Source organism: Podarcis bocagei (assembly GCF_964188305.1).
Source record: "Podarcis bocagei genome assembly, chromosome: 1".
Taxonomy (NCBI): Eukaryota; Metazoa; Chordata; class Lepidosauria; order Squamata; family Lacertidae; genus Podarcis; species Podarcis bocagei.
Window position 1 is genome coordinate 14,607,925 of NC_138125.1, and position 25,312 is coordinate 14,633,236.

The 25,312-nt window shown below is 46.9% G+C and overlaps 1 protein-coding gene across 4 annotated transcripts in view; it reads right to left on the reverse strand.

The window, feature by feature from the left end:
- Positions 1-25,312, reverse strand: part of KIF26A (kinesin family member 26A) — a 161,998-nt gene that overhangs the window by 110,910 nt on the left and 25,776 nt on the right. The window contains exon 1 of one of the 4 annotated variants that reach the window (XM_081190986.1): positions 12,812-12,856. The exons of 2 other annotated variants lie outside the window; for them this stretch is intronic. In XM_081190986.1, the coding sequence (XP_081047112.1) occupies positions 12,812-12,841 (30 nt within the window). In that variant the 5' untranslated portion in view covers positions 12,842-12,856. Of the gene's footprint in view, positions 1-12,375; positions 12,425-12,811; positions 12,857-25,312 lie in introns of those variants that run through there. One more of the 4 variants, XM_081190987.1, reaches the window with a different exon arrangement.

Below are 25,312 nucleotides of genomic sequence, written 5' to 3' on the forward strand. Positions count from 1 at the left end.
AAGCGTGGGGGAGAAACAAAGGGCCACATCTCTCATCATTCACATAGTGCCAAACCATGGTTTGCTGTTGCTTCTGAATGTGGTCATGGGTGTAGCCAGGATTTATTTTAGGGGGTAGGCTTTATATTGGAGGGGGGGGGACAGAACCGAGGTTTCTGTGAGGTAATTGTCAGTTAGTTACCGGTAAGTATTTTTTTTTATTTACTTGATTTAGAGGGGGAAGCAGCTGCCCCCCTTGCACCTCCTTGGCCTTTAAGTTTCAGCTCCACTTTTTAATCCTGCCTAGTAAAGGCAATTGCTACTTGCATGGTGAGGCCCCGCAGTTCCACTCAGAAATAAACACACAGACACGATTATGTTGGGTTGATGGGATAGATTAAGCCACAACTTTATTGGTTACAGATGTGAGCGGTTTGGCTTAGACATTTGGGTGAAGCCAGACTATATCCTGACTCCTGCCCGTCTGCAGGAAGTCTCTAAAGCAGGGGTCAGCAACCTTTTTCAGCCATGGGCCGGTCCACCATCTAAAGCAGGGGTCAGCAAACTTTTTCAGCCATCCCTCAGACCATGTGGTGGGCCGGACTATATTCTGGGGGGGGAAATAATGAACGAATTCCTATGCCCCACAAATAACCCAGAGATGCATTTTAAATACAGTGGTACCTCGGGTTAAGTACTTAATTCGTTCCGGAAGTCCGTTCTTAACCTGAAACTGTTCTTAACCTGAAGCACCACTTTAGCTAATGGGGCCTCCCGCTGCTGCCGTGCTGCCGGAGCACGATTTCTGTTCTCATCCTAAAGCAAAGTTCTTAACCCGAGGTAATATTTCTGGGTTAGCGGAGTCTGTAACCTGAAACAGTTTCAGGTTAAGAACAGACCTCCGGAACAAATTACCGTATTTTTTGCTCTATAAGACGCACCAGACCACAAGACGCACCTAGTTTTTGGAGGAGGAAAACAAGAAAAAAAATATTCTGAATCTCAGAAGCCCGAACAGCAAGAGGGATCGCTGCGCAGTGAAAGCAGCAATCCCTCTTGCTGTTCTGGCTTCTGGGATAGCTGCGCAGCCTGCATTCGCTCCATAAGACGCACACACATTTCCCCTTACTTTTTAGGAGGGCAAAAATGAGTCTTATAGAGCAAAAAGTATGGTAATTACTTAAACAGAGGTACCACTGTATATAGTTATTGTGAAGCTGTAAGCACTTGCCTATCACCACTTCAGTGACATGAAGATACCTGTCAGGGAACTGCCATCAGAGCATCAGGTGGTGGAGGGACTCAGGCAGGATGAAAGAGACTCAACTGCTGAAGCAGGGACCAGCAGGGGGAGGAGTGGGTCTCTGAGGGAATGCGAGCAGGAGGGAGGGCTCAGGGAGGCTTCCAGCGAGAACAGTGGGGAGGTATCGGAGTCTCCCATAGGGAGACCCATACCTCGCAGGAAACTGTCACGCCGTGAGTCCAGGAGACGCGTTTCCGTTAAGGAACTTCTTTGCTGGAAACGCTTCCGCAGGCAGCCACTGTCGGACTCTACTAGTGACTAGAGCAGACATGTCTGAGGAGCTCCGTCACACACGGAGGTTTGTGGGGCCGCACAAACTCTGAGGGAGCGCGTTTTCACGCACAAGCAGCTAATCAAACCCTCACAGCAGTCCGACAGTCTTTGTACGCTGCCTGTGCAAGAGAAGTGTTGAGCAGACTGCAAGCCAACAGGCTGTGGGTCAAACTGGAGAAGTGTCGGTTCCATACCAAGGAGGTGGAATTCCTGGGGTACCGCCTGTCAGACAAGGGATTGGCCATGGATCCCGGCAAGGTACAGGCAGTGCTGGAATGGAAAACACCCAAAACCAAGAAGGATGTGCAGAGGTTCCTAGGGTTTGGAAACTTTTATCGTAAGTTCATCCGCAACTTCGCCCATCTGACGGCGCCCATCACTGACTGTCTCAGCAGTAAGAAGAAGTTTGTATGGACGGCGGAGGCGGAGCGAGCGTTTGAGGAACTGAAAAGGGCCTTCGCCTCTGAAGAACAACTTCTGCATGTGGATTTACGAAAGAAGCTAAGGGTTGAAACAGACGCATCTGACAGAGCCATAGGGGCGGTGCTTCTTCTGCAGCCGGGGAAGGAGGAGTCGGAGTGGCGTCCGTGTGCCTTCTTCTCGCGGAAGCTGAACAAATCCGAGAGGAACTACACGGTGTACGACCGAGAACTGCTTGCTATTCATGAGGCGTTCCGGAGATGGAGGCATCTGCTAGTTGGTGCACAACATAAAGTGCAAGTGTGCACGGACCATAAAAATCTAGAGTACTGGAGAACGGCGCGAGTGCTCAACCAAAGGCAGTTGAGATGGGCCCAAGAGTTCTCCAAATTTAACTTTGAGATTTGTTATGTGCCAGGCCCAGAGAATGTTAGGGCGGACGCTCTCTCACGCAAACCTGAATATTTGGAGGGGGAGGGAGCACCCGAAGAAACCCATATCATTCCAGAGGACCGCTGGGTGTGTGGGGCGACTTTGGTGGGGCAAAGGGAATTGGTAGAGGGTACGGTGCAGGATGCATACGCCCAGGGGAAACTCAGGGATCTCAGAGGGGAGGAAGACAAACCCGGTGGTTTTGAGGAGAGAAATGGGGCATTGTATTATAAGGGAGCGTTATATATACCTGAAGGGGAATTGAGGGAGAAAGTACTCAAGCAGCTGCACGATAGCCCCACAGCAGGGCACTTTGGGCAACACAAAACCATGTGGCTGGTTACCAGGGAATTTTGGTGGCCCAAGGTCAGGGAAGATGTGCGGGAGTATGTGAGAGGGTGTGAACAATGCCAAAGAGCCAAGGGGGAGAGGCAGGCGCCGGCTGGTTTATTAGAACCACTGCCCACACCTGAGAGACCGTGGGAAGCAGTGGCAATAGATTTCATGACTGATCTGCCAAGGTCTAGAGGGAAAACAGCCATCATGGTTGTAGTAGACCTGTTAACTAAAATGGCCCACTTCATAGCCTGCTCACATGCGGTTACAGCAGAAGAAACCGCCAAATTGTTTGTAGAGAATGTGTTTAGGTTGCATGGCGCCCCCTTGAGGGTGGTTTCAGACCGAGGGAAACAATTTACTTCCAGGTTCTGGAGGAAGCTCATGAGCTTACTGCATGTAGAGGTTAATTTCTCGACGGCCCGTCATCCTGAAACCAACGGGCAGGCGGAAAGAGCAAATGGGGTTCTCCAACAATATTTGAGGTGTTATGTTAATGACAGAGAGAATGATTGGGTGGAGAAGCTGGCGTTGGCAGAATTTGCCTACAACAATGCAGAGAACGTGTCCACGGGGATGAGCCCCTTTTTGGCTAATCACGGGTGCCATCCCAGAGCCTTCCCAGGGGGGGAGGGGGAGAACTGGAGCGTTCCAGCTGCAGAGCAGTTCGTGGAAGAAATGGAAGCGATCCATCGCCAGCTCCAACTCAACTTAAACAGGGCTAAGGAGGAATATAAGAGGCAAGCAGACAAAAACAGAAGGGAAGGTGAAAGCATCAGGGTGGGGGACCAGGTGTGGCTGTCAACCCAGGGGTTGCCATTCAAAGGAGGTTGTAAGAAATTAAGACCCAAAAGGCTGGGTCCGTTTGAAGTCATACAGCAGGTCAATCCAGTGGCTTTCAGGCTCCGGTTACCGAACCACATGAAGCTGCACCCAGTTTTTCACAGGTCGTTGCTGTCACCGTATAGAGGAGGCAGTGAGGGGAGGGTCACTAGGGGACCAGCAATGGAGGAGAAGGAACACAGCTACCATGTAGCGGAGATCCTCGATTCCAGGTGGAAGGGAGATCAAGTAGAGTATTTGGTAATGTGGGAAGGGGAACCGGAGTCGGAAAACACCTGGGTTAGGGCAGAGGATGTCAATGACGAGGTTTTAATAGAGACTTTTCATCAGAGGTTCCCACGTAAACCTCAGCCTGTAGCGAGGTTCCGAAGGGAATACTTTGCCACCACCGACGAGGAAGAGGAGTTGGAGGGGTTCCCAGATTCTGAAGAGGAGGAGGATTCAGCTGGCCAGGACGACGATCGATGGAGAGAATTGTTCGAGACGTCAGAAGATGAGGAAGATTCGTTTCGGGGTTTTAGCCCTTCACCTCCCAGGGGGGAGGAATTGGGAGGGGGTGAGGGGGGCCCTGGAGGGGAAGTGGATGTCAGGGAACTGCCATCAGAGCATCAGGTGGTGGAGGGACTCAGGCAGGATGAAAGAGACTCAACTGCTGAAGCAGGGACCAGCAGGGGGAGGAGTGGGTCTCTGAGGGAATGCGAGCAGGAGGGAGGGCTCAGGGAGGCTTCCAGCGAGAACAGTGGGGAGGTATCGGAGTCTCCCATAGGGAGACCCATACCTCGCAGGAAACTGTCACGCCGTGAGTCCAGGAGACGCGTTTCCGTTAAGGAACTTCTTTGCTGGAAACGCTTCCGCAGGCAGCCACTGTCGGACTCTACTAGTGACTAGAGCAGACATGTCTGAGGAGCTCCGTCACACACGGAGGTTTGTGGGGCCGCACAAACTCTGAGGGAGCGCGTTTTCACGCACAAGCAGCTAATCAAACCCTCACAATACCCAAACGGAAACTTTTATTTCTTTCCTTTTGCCCAAAACTCCTTTTTTTAAAAAAAAATAAACATTCTATTTAAAAACATATGGCAAGCTGGGTGTAACTGTAAGTGACCTGATGCCTTTTCCTGTGTTAACATCAGAACCAGGAAAGAATATCACCAGCTAACAGCCAGCCATGCCTGCTGCAGGACGGGGAACTGTAGCTAACTTATCATCCAGTATAGGAAATTCCGATCGTGCGTACCAATTAATAACCCAGAAGTGACTGGGGTTTTGTTTTTGCATTTCACAATCCCAATTTTGATTTACAGAGAGAACTTCCTTTGGGGCCACCCAATATTCCATTAAGCAGCATGTGGAAAACTGCACAGGATAGATATAATCTACAAACCAAAAGGGGGAAAGGATTTAAAACACACACACACACACACACACTTCCAACTGCACCACCCTAATCACATTTTTTGTTCTCCTCTGGGAGATGCACTTTGGAAAGTCACTTCCTCTCCCTGCCCCTTCCTCCCACCACTCCTGCAATGAACAGACTGGGCACTTAATCAAACCGGCAACAACAACAGGAACTAGCAGCTACTAGTTACAATGGGATCAAAATATTTTCATGCACTGACACTCAAGCCAATCCGCTGTCCTTGAAGGCACCGCTTTAATCCACTTCTGTCCTCCTAAAGCAAAAGCCATTAACGAAAGTGACTCCTCTTCGCCCTGTGAAGCATCCAATATTAAAAAGTCACTGCTTTTTAATCACCATCCCAATCAGTGCCAGGCACTCAGAATTGTAAGAGGCATCTGAACAGTGCTATAGTTGGAAGGCAACAGACCAGAAACTACATGGCTGTGCGCTTCACATGACACTGATCTTAAATAAGGCTGGAACCTTCAGACTGCTTACGAACTCATCTTTTCACGTGCCTGTGTCATCTGAGATCACACTGCATCATGGGTTTTGGAGTCTCAAAATGCTGCAATGGTTTGTCACAAACTGTTTGGATGTAAGAGCACAGGTTGTACCTTGGTGCAGGAGTCGTGCAGTGTCTGCTAATGGTTGAATAAAAGCAGAAGCCTGCAGACTCTCCAGCAATCGTTAGCAACCTGCCCTACTGCAAGTGACAGAAGTCACCTCCAAGTGCACCATTCTCCCTCTCCTACTACAAAAGCAGCTGAAACCATGCACCTGGTTATTGCTCTGACATCTGCTTTGTTTTTATGTGTTCCTAAGTTGGACCAAAGAGGAAGGTAACAAACTTTATGGATTGATCGTGGTTAAAAATGACAAGGTTACATTTGACTGGTTACCAAACCACCAACCCCCACAGCAGAAAAGACAGAAAACCAAACAAATGCAAAACAGCTGTAAAAATTCTGCACAATATTTTAAATACTTGAAGTTTTCCCCTTCTTTTATAATGAGCCATATGCACCCAAACAGCCTTCAAGCCACAGCAGAAGAAGGATTTTTATTTTCATCTGAGGATCATGCAATAAAATGAAAAACGAATTCGGAGCCTGAAACATCACAGTTGTGCTGAGCATATTTTTAGGCATATGGCAACTTTATAATGGCCATTGGGGATGAAGAGCTCAGACAGTATAGCAGACAGTGGATTTAAGATGTTTCACATAAAGTGACATTCTCCTGGAGAAACAAGGGGGACGGGAGGAAAATTAACCATGCAGTTGCCACAAACTAACCCTACCTTAACTCTTAATTGCTGAAGCTTTTCTGAGGACAACCAAAATGATTTCAGATTCCAAAATCCACACATATTTATTTCCTCACATGCTGACACTGATAAAACAGGTTTGCCAGGCTTTAGAAACAAAGTAAACCCCTACGAGACCCGCCAAGCATTGATACATCAAACCAACTCTTTGCTGAGGAAAGTGTGGAATATATTGTCTGTTTCTAACAGGACTCTACATACCTTATTGGAGCATATTTAGAAAATGTGTGTTAGATTCATAGCTGTCAAGTGTCCCTTATTTGAAGGGACAGTCCCTTATTCCAGTGCCATGTCCCGCTGCTGTCCCTTATTGATAGATGTCCCTTAAATGTCCCTTAAATGATGTCCCTTAAATTTCAAAGGAAGCAGCTCCTCTCCCTCCCTCCCTGCCGGCCAGGGAGGAGGGAGGCTCCAACTGTGTTGCTTGGCTGTGTTGCTCACCCAATAAGAAGTCTAAGAACGACTGGGGGGTGGAGCTTGCATGCCTTGTGTGTGGCTAGTTAATGCAAGCTGAGGAGGTTTTTGAATGCTGGACGCCATTTTGTTGCACGTGCTGCTGCAAACTTTGCAGTGCAAAGCCAGGCCGGGGAGCCATCTTAAGTTGAGGCTGCATAGGCCTTGTGGTGCATGTGATTCAGATTCTATTCAGTTTAACCTCTGGTTACAAAGTGTTCTCGAAGCTAGCAGCATGAGTTTGACCAGACTGCAGGAGGACAGGAAGACTGGAGTGCCTGGAACAGGTGAGGCTGCAGGTCCCTTATTTTGGCTGCTGGTCCCTTATTTTCAAGGCTGCTGGTCCCTTATTTTCAAATCTGTAAGTTGACAGCTATGGTTAGATTCAGCAGACTTGTTTAACTCATACTGGCCTGCCCAATCTGCATCTTAGGGGGTCAATGTAATGAGATTTGATCCGGGGGGGGGGTGGAATCAAGAAACCACCGTTATCATCAAATAAAGTTTATAGAAATAAGGTAAAGGTAAAGGGACCCCTGACCATTAGGTCCAGTCGTGACCGACTCTGGGGTTGCGGCGCTCATCTCGCTTTATTGGCTGAGGGAACCGGTGCACAGCTTCCGGGTCATGTGGCCAGCATGACTAAGCCGCATCTGGCGAACCAAAGCAGCGCACGGAAACGCCGTTTACCTTCCCGCCGGAGCGGTACCTATTTATCTACTTGCACTTTGAGGTGCTTTCGAACTGCCAGGTAGGCAGGAGCAGGGACCGAGCAACAGAAGTTCACCCCGTCGTGGGGATTTGAACCGCCGACCTTCTGATCGGCCAGTTCTAGGCTCTGTGGTTTAACCCACAGCGCCATACTAAATAGTAAATTATACAGCGGTACCTCGGGATGCGAACGGGATCCGTTACAGAGCCCTGTTCGCATCCTGAATGAAACATTAGATGAAAAGGCGCGTCTGCGCATGCGCAGGTCACATTTTGCCGCTTCCGCACATACACGTGATGTCGTTTTGAGCATCTGCGCATGCGCGAGCGGTGAAACCCGGAAGTAACGTGCTTCGTTACTTCCGGGTTGCCACGGAGCGCAACTCAAACGTGCTTAACCCGAAGCACAATCAACCCGAGGTATGACTGTACTCATAGGCGCCGACTCCATGGGGCCTGAGGGGGCTCGAGCCCCCTCAAAAAAATTTTTGGGGGGGCTCAGCCCCCCCAATAATCTCGGGCGCCCTTCCAGCAGAGCGCCGCCGCCGTCCCCCGCCTCCTCCCCACCTGCTCCTTCGCCAGCCAGCCAGCCGCGCGCCCTAATCGGAGAGCCCCGGCCGTCCCCCGCGAGATTAGGGAATCCCCGGGGGCGGGGGCTCCTGCCTCGCTGCTTCGCAGCACCACCGCCACTGCCAAGGCACTGCCGGAAATCCCGCGAGAACAGGGGAATCCCGACTGGCCACACCTCCCAGCCAGCCAATCGGCTGGCTGGGGGGCGTGGCTTGCCCTATTTAGGGCCGGAGCCACTTTATTTGCATATTCATGAGCTTATTTATTATTCATGAGCTTTCCCGGGGCCCCCCCCAATATTTTTTATAAGTCCGCGTACCTGACTGTACTAGGTACTGTACATGGGGGGAAGGGGAGGTTGAAACTGTTCTTGCCTGAAGCATCACATGATCCAGAAAGGATGATGAAAGAAGACAAAAGGGGATGGGGAAGGTTGGAGACTTTGCAAAATTCAGCTACATGAACCTTTCAAGGCCTCTCTCCCCACCTTGCAGGGCCTCCAGTGAAAGTTTTAGTAGGCAACAGCAGACCTTGCAGATGCAGGCTACAAGAGGAGACTGCCCGTGATCCCCTGGGTCCTAGCTTCCACTTCTCCTTTAGCCTCTACAAGGGTGGGCACATGCCAAGTAACGTGTTGCAAGCTCCCCCTACTTCGCAGCATATAAACTGAATGGAAGGGGGGAAGAAATTATTAAAAATAGAACATCAACAGTGAAATGCCAACTAACATCAGCCACTGAGTACAGCAGCAAGAGAGGGCTAGTGCACCCAGGTAAAGGTAAAGTACCCCTGACAGTTAAGTCCAGTCGCGGACGACTCTGGGGTTGCAGCGCTCATCTCGCTTTACTGGCCGAGGGAGCCGGCGTTTGTCCGCGGACAGTTTTTTCAGGTCATGTGGCCAGCATGATTAAACCAGAGCAGCACACGGAAACGTCGTTTACCTTCCCGCCGGAACGGTACCTATTTATCTACTTGCACTTTTTGGCATGCTTTCAAACTGCTAGGTTGGCAGAAGCTGGGACTGAGCGCACCCCGTCGTGGGGATTCAAACCGCCGACCTTCCAATTGGCACCCAAGCCAGCAGGAAAAGGATGCTGGACTATGTTACTAAACCTTAGGACCTTTGGTTTGTTCCAGCACACAGCTCTTAAAGGCAAAAAGTTAAAGGTGTCATCTTTCGAACAGGCTGAAGTGGAGACTTTAAGAACTGACAACTATAAAATTATCTGAAGCTGGATGCTTTGCAAGTATCTTCTATGATGCTGTCAGCTCACTTCCAGGGACCCAAATGTATTTTGATTTCTACAGGCAGGTCTATGCGTGTTCATTGGGACAGGCCATTCAGGGGATAGGGAGCACCGTGAATTGGAGCCTGAGGACTGGGATGAGAGAAACAGATTAGGGGGGAAAACAGCAGATGGTTTTGTGTGAAGCAGGAAGCAGGAAGAGGCAAATTAAAGAGGGAATCCAAACTGCACACTTGCACCCAAATTCTTCCAGTTTAATGGTTTTAGCTGTTTCCAAGGAACCACAAGAACCCTATAAAATCCCAGTTTGGTGAATATACTGAGAACAAGTAAGACCAGCAACAGAAAGTCCTGATGTCCTCACCTAGGAGCCAGGCATCCAGCCATGACTTCATCCAGTGGGCCATGCCATTTCCCCCATCCAATCAGTGTCCTGTATCTTTTCTAATCAGTCTCTTATCCACTTTCACCCCAAGCTCTCGTTCCTAGTCAGTCATCCCCCCCCCCCGACATGCATTGCTTTATCCTTGTTTGTATTAATGACATTTGTCATTTTACCGCCCATTCACTCAGTTTGGAAAGGTGAAGGTCCCAGTGGTGATCTTTGGGAAACTCCACTATTTACACCTCTCCATTCAGATAGCTGCCCACTTATTCCTACTCTCTGCTCCCCGCTACTTAACCAAGACTTCTCCTCTTATTCCATGACTGCCTCAGTTCCTCAAATGTCAAACCAGATATGCTTATAATCATAGTGAAAAGACAAGGCACTGACACCAATCACAACCCCAGTGATAGTTAAATCTTAATGAAAACCTGGCTTTTCAGTCACTTAGGAAGCTCCCAAGCAAATGACAGCTACTAGAACGCCTGCTTTTGCAGGGGAGGGTTAGCGGAAATGATTCTTCCTGCTGAAAATGTAGAATATCAAGTATATTTTCCCACCTCACTATGTTGTGTGAGGTTCCTTTCTGCTTCCAGCAAACTAGCTGAAGATGGAGGGCTCTGCACATTGGTGCTGTGTTTTTTTTAATTAAGTGTTTGTGCTTGCTGCTAATTTCCTAAACACATCTCCTAATCTCGCTGCAGACACTGGGTGTCATCAGCAGGGGCACGTGTACTCACCTTGCTCTCGAAAATATTACAAGATAATAATTGACATTTCCATCACAGCGGAACGTGGAACAAACAAAGCACACGAGAAGGTTCTGCACCCAATTAAGATGCGTTCCAAAGAACTGTTGAAAAATCGCTCCCAACGGACAGTTTTTCTTCGTGTCAAAAGATGCTGTGCACAATCACCAAAGTAACCAATCATTTTCCTTCTTCTGCATATTGCATCTAACACCAGAGCAGAAATAATGTTTTCTCTCACAGCTCTACTCTAACTAGAAACCTCCTGTAAACACCTTATCCCCGAAGCGACGGTTATCCTCAGTCATCAAGTCTGGATCGCTGGAGCCACACTACTTTTTGATTACCTACAGTGGTGGCTTTCAAACTTTTCAAACCCAGAACGCTCCCTGACAAACTGAAGACAAACGGTCTGCAACACAGTTTTTAAGGCTGTGACGGATCACAGAATTGCTGTGACAGTGCACTGTGCGTTCAAAGCAAGGAATAAAGAATCTTTTGCCTCTCTCACAAACAGAAACACACACACACACACAGAGAGAGAGGGAGAGAGGCACACCCCACACACTTTGTGACTTCATGCACCTGTGCCTTCTTCTCCCAGCGGAAAGCGTGTTAATACCGACCCCCAACACAGATAGGAAAATATCCTTGGATCAAGATAGAACTCTTGTGCTGACAACTGCTAGCATTGATCCATTGCTTGCCTGCCACCCATTCTAAATCACTCTCATTCCTGGACTATCTTATCCAGCAGAGGAGAGACTTTGCAACCCCCCTCAGAAATGCCACACCTTCCTTTGCTCTGATAAGCATGTCTGAACATTCTTCCCATAGCTGACATGGCCTGATGGCAGCCATAGCACACACAAACATCTATCACCTATCCAACTATCATCTATCTATCTATCCCTGGAGGAAATGGTTTTTTCGAAAACAGCAACAGCAGCATTTCCCATCCTGCCACACACTATTGCCACTCTCCCTCCAAGTGAAAAACTGTGGCGCCCTTACTTCGAAGACAGCAGGCCTTTCAGCACCAGAGAAACAATCCAAAAAAGACCGTGTGCAACAAGAGCCATTTGAGGCCTCGTGTAACAAGAGCTGTATAGTAGTCTCAAATTCCCCCCAAAGATTATTTTCTTTCAATGTACTTTGAAGCAACCTTCTTTAACAGCCAGGCTCTGTAAAGATTACAAAAGGACACACAAAAAACCCTGAAGTGCGGTTGCAGGCAGATGTTTCCTAAATGCAAAGTTCCCATCATGGGCACACAACTGTGTGAGAGTTGTTAGAGCCACCTCTCAAATGTGGCCCAGGAAAATGGACCACATCATCTTCATCAATATCATTGTCTTCGTCATTCTATTAGTTATACTCCGCGAATCTGGCTGGGTTGTCCCAGTCACTCTGGGCAGCTTCCAATACATATAAAAACATAATAAAGCATAAAACTTCCCTATACATGGCTGCCTTAGTGACAGAAACAGTGTGCTAGGCCCAAGTCTAGAGAGCTCAAAACAGTTAGAGACGTCTTCAACCATCGTTGAGACACGAACCCTAACAATGCAACCATTCAGTAGGGATAGGGAAACTCATTCAATCTAAGGGCCGCATTCTGTCATGAAAACCTTCTGGGGGCCACATGTCAGAAGGAAATTGAGCAGAGCACCCTTGTAGCTCACTTGGTGACCTTGGGCCTGTCACCATCCGTTAGCCTAACCTTCCTCACAGGATTGCTTTGAGGATGAAATGGGCAAGAGGATAACCATGTAAACCACCTTGAGATTGTTGGGGGATAAAGCTGGTATATAAATGTAATAAATAATAACAGCCTTAAGCCACATTCCAGTCATACAAAAGGCAGGGATTTCTACACTCAAGGATTCCCTATTGTGCGGACAGAACCCTCCCTGAGTGTAACTATATACAATCATACCTCGGGTTGCGAACACTGCGGGTTGCGTGTTTCGGGGTTCCGGACCGCGCCGAACCCAGAAGTACCGGAATGGGTTACTTCAAGGTTTCAGCGCTCGCGCATGCGCAAAAACACAACATGACGTCACATGCATACGCAGAAGTGCCGAATCGCATCATGCGTGTGCGCAGATGTGGTGCTGTGGGTTGCGAACACTGTGGGTTGTGAACGTGCCTCCCGCACAGATCACGTTCGCAACCCGAGGTATGACTGTATATATAGGGGCTCCATCCAGAAGGAACATGCTATATAGGGGCAGGGAAGGAGCCTGGTGCCTTTCTACCTGCCAGGTGTGAATTTTATCCTTGTGCAGAAGGTTAGCAGCTCCACATTCAAACACCCTTCTCTGTATTCCATCCAGGCAAGCATAATAGGAATTTTATTATTTATACCCCACCCATAAAGCATTTGAAGGGTTCAATGGCATGCTACAGAGAGGTGGAAACACGCAAAGAGGGCACAAACAAGGTCTGTAGGGGACATGTGCTCCCTGCCTCTGTCTCACCTGCCAGCCACAGATGCTGGACCACATGTACTGTCAAGAGGGACTGATGATTCTGAATACCAGTTGCTGGAAATCACAGGAGAAACTGCTATCACACCCAGGTTCTGCTTGCATGCTTCCTATATGGCCACTGCAAGAACAAGATGCTGGGCTAGGTGGGATTGGCCTGATCCTGCAGGTCTCTAAGGTCTGGAGTAAGGAGGCCCTGCCCTACACGTGCGCAACAGGCGAAAGTGAAATGCTGAGTCGTCCATCAAACGAAATACATTTTTTCCAAGACATTTTGCAACGGGAGTGGTATATGGCGACCGTTTTCCATGGTTTCTTTTTTTTAAAATGGCAACAGTGCAAAGTCGCCAAATGAGCAGCGAAAAGGAAGTGTCCTCCGACAGGCCGAATTATTTATAGAGAGAAAACAGGAAGAAAAGTTTGTCTATAAGCTCCCTTTGCCTTTTACTGCAAGGAATATGCATTTTTTAAAAAAATGTAACCCTCACATTACCTCACTAGGAAAACAAAAACGGTGTCGTTGTTATCTTTTCTAAGGTTCTGCCAGAATAAGAAAGACATAAATGTCAGGATTTCCCCTGGTTCTCCGTATCTAGTTACTCTACAGTCATCAGTGATAAAACACTAGACAAAAAAAAATCAAAAAAACCACCAAGGACTTACCATCAAAGATTGTTAGAAAAAGCCCACAAACAACCCATAACACAAATATAACTGTCTGGAATGCAGTTCCTTTGTTCTGAGCCTTTAAACAGAACTGACAGGGAGGCATAAATCTGCTTTCAATAATTCCTTTACGAGGACAATATTCTAGCATCACAGACCTAAAAAGCTGTGCTTTTTCTTGGGTAAGATATATTGTGAAATATTCCTGTCTGAATAAACTGCATCTTTTACACACACACACCTCTCTCTTTTTCTCGTTTCCGCTGAAATAAGTTGTCCATATCCATTCTGGGTTTTGCAAATATTTGTTTATATATTAAGGTGGAATGAAGAAGTCACAAGTCTTTCTACATGAGGTTCAAATCTGCTTTAGGTTTCCCCCCAAAAGGTTCAGGATACAGAATTTTATTTCTTTTATTTACTGTATTTGTTTCATTGCATTTATATCTCACTTTCGCTAGTCATGCTGGCCACATGACCCGGAAGCTGTACGCCGGTTCCCTCAGCCAATAAAGCAAAATGAGCGTCGCAACCCCAGAGTCGACCATGACTGGACCTAATGGTCAGGGGTCCAGCTTTACCTTTACCTTTCTTCCTTCATAAAACCCATGATGGATTACATGTGGGTTGTAGGTTTTGACCAGAACCAAACCTGCTTCACTTCAGCAAAAGGTGGTGACCTCTCATGTCCTCATAACCACAATAACAAAAGTTAAAAAGTCACTTTGGAGGTTGAGCTGCCATCTGTGGTTTTAATGCAGTATATTTAATTGTTTGATTGTTTTAATTAAATTGTAGCTGAATATTTAATATAGGCAGATACAGACGTTAATTGATGGTTACTCAACGGGAGCCTGTAGGATAACGTGTCTTAAATATCGCTCAAAAATCTAAAAAAAATCAAGATTACCACACCCCTGTATTTATTATCAGACTATCAAAATCAAGTCTTATTGTTCCAGGACTAGAAACATTCTAGACAATCTCTAGGCGAAAATGGGCTTTTCATTTACACTAATAATGGTTCATGACAGGGGTCTTTCAATGCTTTGTTTTTGCTTTGTCTGTTCAATGTAGACAATGTGCTCAATGAAAAGGGATAGGACCAATTTAAATGAGGGAAGGCTGTAGCTCAGTAGTAGCGCATCTGCTTTGCAAACCGAAAGACCCAGGTTCAGTCCCCTGGGATCTACGAACAAGGCTGGCGATGTCTCATGTCTGAAACCCTAGAGACGTCCTGCGAGTCCATTTAGATAATTCTGAGCTAGAGGGACCAATGGTCTGATTTGGTGCAAGGCATCTTCCTACAGCCATATTAATTTTTCAGCTCACTTCACCTGGAAGGAGTTCAGCTGCTCGTTTCACTACACTTAATAATACAGCTTCTCTTTCGTTCTCAATCACTATTCAGCAGAAAAGGAAGCCGGAGCCCAACTTGTGTGCGTCTAAAGGAAGCCTTGCGTTACTTTCCAAGTTTGGCAAAGGGTCGCTGCTTTGGCCCAGAAACAAAAACAAAAGGGACAACATCAAACTCAAGCACTGGAAATTATAATTATGACAGCGCCTCAGCCCAGGCAAGCAACAATTGAGATATTGTTTCTGCCTTCACTACTAAGAATAAAATTCCTGTTATACTGTCTGACAATTGTTTTGTCTGGAGAGTTCCCACTGATTTACTTACTGCCTTTCACCGGTAACAGGATGCTCAGTGAAAGATTTTCAGGCTGGAAGAAGCTAGTTAGTACATCATAATACACATTTCACGGCATATGGTATGAAATGTCTCAACCCAATCTAATTAACACAGCACAAAAGAAGATCAGCCTCAACGAGGTGTTGGAACAGGAATTACTGTGATGGGCAAACTTTCTTTATTGCTGTTGCATTGTATGAATTACTACTACTACTACTACTATTAATGAGACTGTCCACACTTCTGTCACTCTGTTTATATTACTGTTGCTTGCATTATTACTTCTTCAGGGTTTTTTAGTAGTCTGGTTTCTCATCCTCCGGGTCAAATGAAGCATCACAATCTACATTTGGCTGCTACTGAAAATGGCAGCCACGCATCTAGCTCCTTCTCCTCTGAGGCTCTGCTGCAAGATCTACTACAACTTTATTCTATGCCGACATCATGATCGTCTGCATTTGCCCACCTCAGGCCCTGCCCAAAGCAGATGTGAAGTGGAGGGTGGGGGAGAGAACTCAATCATATTGTGACATTAGAATACAGCTAAATTGCACTTCACTGGGGGTAGCCAATGTGGCTCCTCCCTCCAGATGTTGTGGGCTGCGACATCACATCCCAGCTGGGGCTGATGTTGGCTACCACTGCACTTAAAGTTGGGTAATGTCAAGGAATGGATACCGAGGAGTGGGCAATGGAAGAAATGGGGTTGGAGACTAACCTGGAAGAAGGGATCAGGGACCTGGGGGAGCCTGTAACAGCCAGGAGACGAGAGTCAGATGGAGGAGAAGCTGTAGGATTGGGGAGTGAAGAACAGATGCAAGAGTAGGGAGTGATAAGTCAGGCTGGAGTCAAGGGTTTCCACACCTTCTTCTCCTGCCACTAGCTCTCCTCCTCTGCTGTCTCCCAGGACCAGTAGAGGAATGAAGAGAGAGGAGCAGAAGCAGGTAACATGCAGGCGTAGTCTTTGCCTGCTTGTGTGCAGCTTGGGTGGGGAAGATGCATCAACTGAGGTCGGCAGTGGGGCCTCTCTGTTGCTGCAACTGCCTCATTGGGTGCACACCTAGGAGCAGCTGAGAGGCGTGGGACTGAGGGACATGCCTTTCCCTAACTTGTAAGCGTATAAATAGTTAATTCCTCACTCTGGGCATTCCTTGCCTGACAGCGACGTGACAGGTGATGGCATATTACTGCTTTGGGAAGCAGCCCTGTGTCGACTGCACGGTTGAGTTTGTCCCTCAAACACCCAGATATGAAGACGGTCCAGATTTCACTCATGGGACTACTGCTAAGTAAGGGAGTGATATAGTAAAGAGATGGGCTAGGAACAGCAGGCCGGGAAGGGTTGGAGCAACATTTGTTTGTTTAATGGGGGAACAGTGTCAGTCAAAGCCCTGAATACTTGTGACAGCCATTTAAAGAAGAAGAAATCCAGCATGTTTCTGCTGAACCTGCCTACAACTCATGCTTTCAAAAACAGGCATCTTGTTTTCTCATTATACCTTCGCTCACATCAAATCTGAGACTGCGCCAAACCATCTATATGCTCATAATGCTTCAACACTTTGCAAATAAACTTTCTTCATTCTTGTGGCTGGTTCTACCGTTAATTTTAAAATGTTGTGTTTCATAAAATGCTACTTGGGTGTAGAAAACGGTCAAACTCTACAAAGAGTCTACAAAGTCTATCCATAAAGTGACTAAGCCACTTTTTTCCCATATCTGTGCTTGAGCAATGACTTACCCACTACTATTCATTGCAGAATGCCAATGTGCATAGCCATTGCTAAAACAAGGATAAGGAACCTGTGGTCCTCCAGATGGTTGCTAGACTACAACTCCTATCATCCTTGACCATTGGCCAAGCTGGCTGGGGCTGATGGAAGTTAAGAGTCCAGAAGCATCTGATAGACCAAAATTCCTCCATCCCTGATCTAAGAGATAATATCCAACAAGAAAGCAAACAGCAAAAGATGCACTTTCACTAAATGTTCTGTGCGAACAAACTCTTCAATCGCTAATTTAAAATCATCTTATTTTAAGCCCCTCCACTCGGCATTACAACATTACAACATGTCATTGTTTACCAGTCACATATTGTTAGTCATAATTACCATGATCTTTATCCAATGCAAAAAAACAAAAAAATCAGTATGAAAATTATATTGGAACAGCCAGCCGGAATGAGGCATATGGCTGGCACAAAAACACACAAATGAGGACCACTACGGAATACAGACAATCTGTGGGCTGGCCTTCGTTGCCAATTTCACTGGTAGAAAATCAAAAGCGACGCAAGCCAAATCCAGATGATTCTCTGTTTTATTATGGAGCTAGTTTAAAACTAAGGTAATTCCATCCACTGCTATAGAAAGAAGCCTTTATTGATGTGGGAGGGAAAAGCAAGTAACTATCACAGGAGGCCTGGCGTTCCTGGTCATCACCATCAACACAGTGGTCCATTGCAAACTGTTCCCATACATTTATGCAGCCGTGTAGCATGGGTTGCCAGTGCCCGGGGCAATATGGAGGGTGGGTGGGAGGGAAATGGATGGAGTACGCATGCACATACAACTGCCTAATGGTGTCTGCACGGCCCAGGAAATTGCAACCACAGAGATAAAAAGAGTTGTACCGTTGCATGGAAGAGTCATTTCTTGGTTCGCATGGAGAAGCTGTTTTCAACAGAGCCCGACAATGGAAGCGCACAACTGTATTGAGGCAGCACCGGGTGTTTTGCGCCCTTAACAATTTTGTGCCTGGGGCAATCAACCCCTGTGCCCCCCCCCTTGTTATGCCACTGCATTTATGGCATCAGGTTGCACCAATAATGACCACAAGAAGCCTCTGGACCAGTGCAGGGAGGGCATACCATTACATGGGCCAGTCAAGTTTAGGAATGTTAAAGTTGGAGAAGACTCTCCACATAACGTTCTCTTGGTGGGGAGCAAGTGCCACCCTGGCAGAATTTCTCCCATGCAAAGTGAGCTTACCAGAGGTCAGGGGGGGGGGTTGACAGTGGGGATGAGCAGCAATGTTGAGAGGAACATTGGTTGTTACATTGACACCCCCACCCCAAAAAGAAAATCAGTGATTTTGTGTGGCTAAGTTTAGTCAGCAGGCGGCACTGAACTTAGTTGTATCTAGGTGCCATCATCCTTGTTTAAGAGAGATAAAGTTTTTGTTTAAGAGAGATAACAAAGTATAGTGTAGCTCAGGCACAGGCAAACTTGGCCCTCCAGATGTTTTGGGACTACAACTTCCATCATCCCTGACCACTGGTCCTGTTAGCTAGGGATGATGGGAGTTGTAGTCCCAAAACATCTGGAGGCCGGAGTTTGCCTATGCCTGGTCTAGTTTCCTAGCTGGTGCATCATCGAAGCCTTTTATGGCAGATACAGCAAACTGCACAAAAACATTGCTAAAAAGAATGGAAAATATACTAATTATTAGAGGTATGTATGTAGTTTAGCTAGGACAGGACAGGCCCACACTGTTGGATGGTTCAACTGATTAGAACATGGTGCTGATAACAGCAAGGTCACAAGTTTGATCCCTGCATGGGACAGCTGCATTGCAGGGGGTTGGACTAGATGACCATCAGGGTAGCTTCCAACGTTCTGTGATTTATTTATATCCCACCTTTCCTCCCAAGCAGCACCAGGCTCTCCCCATCTCCATATTACCTGAACAACCACCCTGTGAGGTGGGCTAGGCTGAGAGCTGTCCCCACCCAGTGCTGTGAGATAGGTTAGGCTGAAAGCCAGTAACGGTCCCAAGTTCACTCAAGAAACTTCATGGCTGAGTGAACATTTGAACCCTGGTTTCCAAAGTCCTATTCTGACACTCTAACCACTACACCCCACTGGCTCCTCCATGCCACACACATCAATTTATGAACCACCAGCTATTTATTGCAGACAAAGAGCCTGTTTACAGTCCCAAGAAGGAAGCAAAGCCAAAAGATTGATAAGCCCCTCAAGTGCCCAGAGCATGTCTGGTTGACTTTGTTGTGCTAGCCTGAGCTAGAATAACCTTTTATTTGGTGGAAGGGGCCAGTCTAGAAGGTCATCTTGGTAACCTTTACCCTATAAAACTCTCTCCCGCCCTGTTTGCTCTGGACCCTGAAACTATGTGGAACCTAAAGGCAGGCTTTGGATGATTACAGAGATAGTCCCTTCCTACTCCGGTAGGGACACGGGTGGCGCTGTGGGTTAAACCACAGAGCCTAGGGCTTGCCGATCAGAAGGTCAGCGGTTCGAATCCCCGCGACAGGGTGAGCTCCCATTGCTCGGTCCCAGCTCCTGCCCACCTAGCAGCTCAAAAGCACATCAAAGTGCAAGTAGATAAATATGTACCACTCCGGCAAGAAGGTAAATGGCGCTACTCTGGTTCACCAGAAGTGGCTTAGTCATGCTGGCCACATGACCCGGAAGCTGTACGCCGGCTCTCTTGGCCAATAAAGCGAGATGAGCGCTGCAACCCCAGAGTCGGTCACGACTGGACCTAATGGTCAGGGGTTCCTTTACCTTTTTACTCCGGTGAGTAGGGTGATAACAAGGGCTTTAAGTTTTAGCTCTGTTTATGATGATTAGCACAAACCCAAGAGGTGTGGAGACAGAGAAAGTGGAGCCAGTCACACAGAAGAATGCTTGTTCAGATACCTTATCTATACTAGTCCACTGCAGTGATCAGATCAGGGATTTCAGCTTGAAACCAGTTCTGGGGCAAGTCCAGGTGTTTTGGACTACAGCTCCCATTAAGCCCAGGGAGTTCAGCTGTGCCAGCTGGGGATGATGGGTACTGTAGTCCAGAGCATCTGGAGGGCAACACACTGATGAGGACAGCTAATTATAATGAAGATCTGATATGTATTATTGTTCTTGAATTGCTCTGCATTTGGGCACATTTGCATGGGGAAGCAGCACCCAAATTAAAACTGGAATAGCAATGTTTATAACAAGAGCAACCGTAAGTGATTTAATGCAAATAAATATTAAGAGGGAGATGATAAATTAAACAAAGGCTATCCATTTCTTTCCTTTTCTTTGATAGGGTTCTCACTTCAAGCTACCAGTTTAAATGCCGGTGCCTCTTTGTAAGACGGTTTGCATTTCTGATTATACGCTAAAGCCTTCATTAAACTAAAGCTGAATCTATGCATGTCTACTCAGAAGTAAGTGCCACTGAGTTCAATAAAACGCACTCCCCAAGCAAGCATACACAAGACCGCTATCTTGGAATGAAAGAGTTGGCAGTGCAGCCAAGATTTCTCCCTTCCCTTCTAAATGCAAATCCATGCAAACAGGGGTGCTAAAAAATTAGGGTTCCAAAAGTCAAAGGTAACCTCTAGAATACAGGATGCTCCCTATCCATAGAGGGTAATGAAAAAGATGAAAGGCGAGCAGAGCTCATCCATGCAGCCCTCATTCCCTCCTGTGTTTAGTTAACACAGCATCAACACCTGAATAGACCTATTGTTCTTCAATGGGATGGGACTTAACTTCAAAGCTGGCTAGCAGAAACTAACACTCAGCTATCAAACCCAGCCATAAATTGTGGACCCCTGCACTATGGCTTACCACCAGGGTTCAATGACCTAAACTATATCATTATTTGAGGTCACAGGTTAAAGCATTTCAGAGGTGTAGAGAACTTTGACCAGTTCAATCCACAAGCATGGAAATCCTATCCACATTTTGTTTGTTGTTTTATATATATAAAAAAAGAGCAGGGACAATGTTTCCCCAATGCAAAAGACTAGCCTTTAAAATCTAATTAAAAGCCACATATCCATCATAGTAAAATTATGCAAAATACATACACTGACTTATATCCCACCCTCTCCTCCTACATTCATCTCTCCCCCCTCCCCCCGTGCTCCTTCGGAGCTGCAGATAAAAAATTAACAACATTGGGAGAAATATCTGCAATATGCAGAACATGGGTATCAATAATGCATGGTTTTTACTTTATCTTGTAGGTAAATTGCTGTAGGAAACGGTTCTCCCGACAGATTGCAGAGATCCTGGATGTATTATAAATTGCTTCTCCTTAGAAAAATCCACAAAAGAACCAGAGCGCAATGGATTTCATTGCTATTCAGTCATACAGGCAAAAGAGACCGTGCCCAAATCTTGCTGAAGGAATGCCAGGCACAGAAATCTTCCTTTTCCGCCTGGACCCAGACCCACACCAAGGCGCTGAACCTGGACCATGATTGCCATGCAGGAATTTAGCCTGTACATTTTCACAAAGCTTTCGCTTAAAGATGGAACTAAACACAGAGAAGCCAGCCCAACCAATAAGGAAGCCTAGTAACACCAAAGCTGACTTGGGTGAGTTATTAAGGGTAGCCATGTGTCCTCCTTAAAGGAGGACAGTCCTCTATTTGAAAGGCTGTCAGAAGAGAGTCCTTTGTTTGAAATAGTTCTCTACCCAAAGGACTGTCTGGTCCAAATCCAGTTTAAAGATAAAGGACCATAGGAACCAGTGCACTTAGGTAATTATAGACTCCAGTTTGAAACGTCTTATGGGGTGGGGGACTTGCTAGATGATAATTTATATTACTGTACTTCGCTCATTTCAAAATATGGTAAGCCAGCCCTGTTTGGTTTTCTCATTCTGATGACTGCAGCCCTGGACGTCTGCCGCAAACTCCTGCCCCAATGGCACCACAACTAAACCATGAAGTCACACGAAAGGGGGGGGGGGAAACAGCCCTAAAAGAGCACAAAAATGGTGCGGAAACAGCGCCTAGCAATCCCACAAGCCTTTGCAAGTGCAATCCCAAGAGCCCTTGCTCCCACCCTTTGAGGCCTGTGGAGAGTTGGGAGTTTGAGCAAAGGAGGTTTGGAGGGTGTTTGCAGGCTTTTTCAACAGTGTCCCCGATATATGCAATTTCACTTAAAACATGCAGTGCCGCGGAACGCAACCCCGCGTAAATGGGGAGTTGCCTGTAATAAACATTATGAAAATTGTCTTCAGGTACCAGGTCCATTAGGGACGTGGGTAGCGCTGTGGGTTAAACCACAGAGCCTAGGACTTGCCAATCAGAAGGTCGGCGGTTCGAATCCCCATGATGGGGTGAGCTCCCGTTGCTCGGTCCCTGCTCCTGCCCACCTAGCAGTTTGAAAGCACGTCAAAGTGCAAGTAGATAAATAGGTACCGCTCTGGCGGGAAGGTAAACGGCGTTTCTGTGCGCTGCTCTGGTTCGCCAGAAGTGGCTTAGTCATGCTGGCCACATGACCCAGAAGCTGTACGCCAGCTCCCTCAGCCAATAAAGCAAGATGAGCGCTGCAACCCCAGAGTCGGTCACGACTGGACCTAATGGTCAGGGGTCCCTTTACCTTTACCAGGCCCATTGGCAGACCAACTCTGTGCTGCAAAGATGTCTGCAAACGTGTCATGAAGACTGGAAGGCTGCAACCATGACATGAAGGAATGGCTGCTGGGAGGAGTGCAAAGAGAAGAAGTGCCATGGTGCATCTACAGCAGCACAACCGGACGCCTTCATCTGCCCCAGATGCAACAAAACATGTCTCTCCCATCCATATCGGTCTCTACAGCCACAGCAGGAACTGTAAACTCTCTAACCGTTTGACATCACCCTCAAAGGCACACTCCTCCATTGTTGACGGATGCCAACAACATGCAAACGAGCATGTTCACATTTATGCGAATCTTCACCCTCTTTGAGGGGCCACTCTAGAGTCCTTCAGTCAGACGTGATCCTTACAGCAAGTTCACTGATCCAGGCAGCAGGGAAACTCTGACCAAAAGGGCTATCAAAATCACAACAATCTGTTTTGTGAATCCTGCCAAGTACGGACGCACAGCTAAACGTGTAAAAGGTTCCCCGCAAACTTCGAAGTGCTCAGAAAAGCAAGGAGCACAAAACAACGGTAACTCGAAAGTTTGAGTTGCAGAATGCTAAAGAAAATAGCCTAAGGTGACAACAACAAGGGCCTGTGAAGACAAGGTGGGCTAAAGATCATGCTCTATTGTACATTTAAGCAGCCCAGGCGAAAACTGAAAGCCGAGCAGCAATCAATATTCAACCTCTGTCAGTTCATGAAGATCTTCCCGTTCCCTTAATGGCAACGTGGAACGCCTCCTGACACATTTGAGTGTTGCAGCAGAGCTGGAAACCTAGTCCTGCAAAATCCTTTGAATGCTCGAATGAAGGCTTTGCGTTTCACAGCTTACACATTTGCCATTAGTCAATGCTGAACCTCAATAGAGATATCACGTTCCACATTTTGTTCAAAATGGTTTTCACAGCATCGTATCCACAGAGCGGCATAGAAAAGCCTCCAAACAGTGTTAGCAGAAGATGCGCAAAGAGCTAAATGAAAATTGATCATTTCCCCTCCTGCCCGTCTAGTCTTCAGTTTAATCAATTCTGGACAGATACTGGCATATGGAAATACTGGGACGCATTTGCTAAAACCCCAGAACACTGATAAAAAGCCTGGTTTTAAAGCACAATTCGTTTCCAGGCTGGACTGGATTCAAGGAAGGAAGGGGAGATTGCGAGGCCAAAAAAAAAAGTGCTTTTGTACAGAGAAATCTGTTTGAGGGAAAGAAGACTATTGCCTTGGAATAACAATGGTGAAATATGAATAATGTTATGCTGGTTTTCAGTGCAATCTTATACATGCCAACTCAGAAGTAAACTCCACAAGGATTCCGATGAGGCTTACTCACAGGTCAGTGAATACTGCTTGCGGCCTTAATGTGCACAGTTACTAGAGATGTAAATGTACATTGTAGTCCTACAAAAATGATTCCATTTCAATGGAATCCAGATCCTGGCACCAAAAGGCTCAATCCAGATGTAATGCTGGTTCCCAATTAGCCAGGGATGGGAAAATCTTTTGAGCCAGTGCATCAAATCTGATGATACTACCCATCAGTCAATGGTCTGGCATAATGATGATTGACACCTGCCAATGCACAGGTGTGATTGACACCTGTGAACGCACAGTGCTTCCAAAGACCACTACAGTCAGCTAGTTGTCAGGAACACGGGAAGTGCTGTGGAAGGAGCTTTGCCAGTTAGTAGCGCCCGCAAAGCTCCCTTTGGCCAAGACACACCTTTACCTTCCCCATACCTGATGGCACATTTGACATCATCAGGCATAGGGCAGGTGGGCATGGCTTGCAGGAGACAGTCTGGTGGGCCAAATGGGGAGGCCTATCAAGACAAATTGGGTCCATTGGCTAAAGCAGACATAGGCAAACTCTGGCCTTCCAGATGTTTAGGACTACAATTCCCATCATCCCTAGCTAACAGGACCAGTGGTTAGGGATAATGGGAATTGTAGTCCCAAACATCTGGAGGGGTGGAGTTTGCCTATGCCTGGGCTAGAGGTTCCCCAACCCTGCTGTAAACCATGGTTTGGAGTTGAAGATCCCTGCTGCCCTCCCTGAAACAAATTCTCCCATCACTTCTCCTGTTGCCATTAACCATGGTTTAGGAATGCACGTACAACAAATGCAAAATCAGATTCCAGAAGCCAGCTGGTAAACCATGGTTCGGGAGAACCACCTGTGCTGGCTTCTTTGTTTATTGACTCGTCTTATATTTTTCAACATTCAGCTGTGCTGCTTTTCCATATTCACCAAAGGAACTCAATTGGCCGTTTCTTCTGAGTAGACCTGTGTAAGATTCTGCAACCCCAAAAATAACCCAATTAGGACTAAGCATGCTGTTTGGGGGAGAAGCAGAATACCAAGGAAGAGGATGGAATCAAGTATTCTGGGGAACAGCACAAGTGACTAGAAACCAAGCTGAGATAGATCAGTTGGTAGAGCATGAGACTCTTAATCTCAGAGTCGTGGGTTCAAGCCGCATGTTGGGCAAAAGATCCCCGCATCGCAGGGGGTTGGACTAGATAATCCTCGTGGTCCCTTCCAACTCTACAGTCTATGTTTCTAAGCCTGAAGAGGAGCAGTACACACTGCGACAGTTTGCTGCATGTGGTTTCTAACTAGGAAACCGCTGCATTCACTTAACAAAGGCA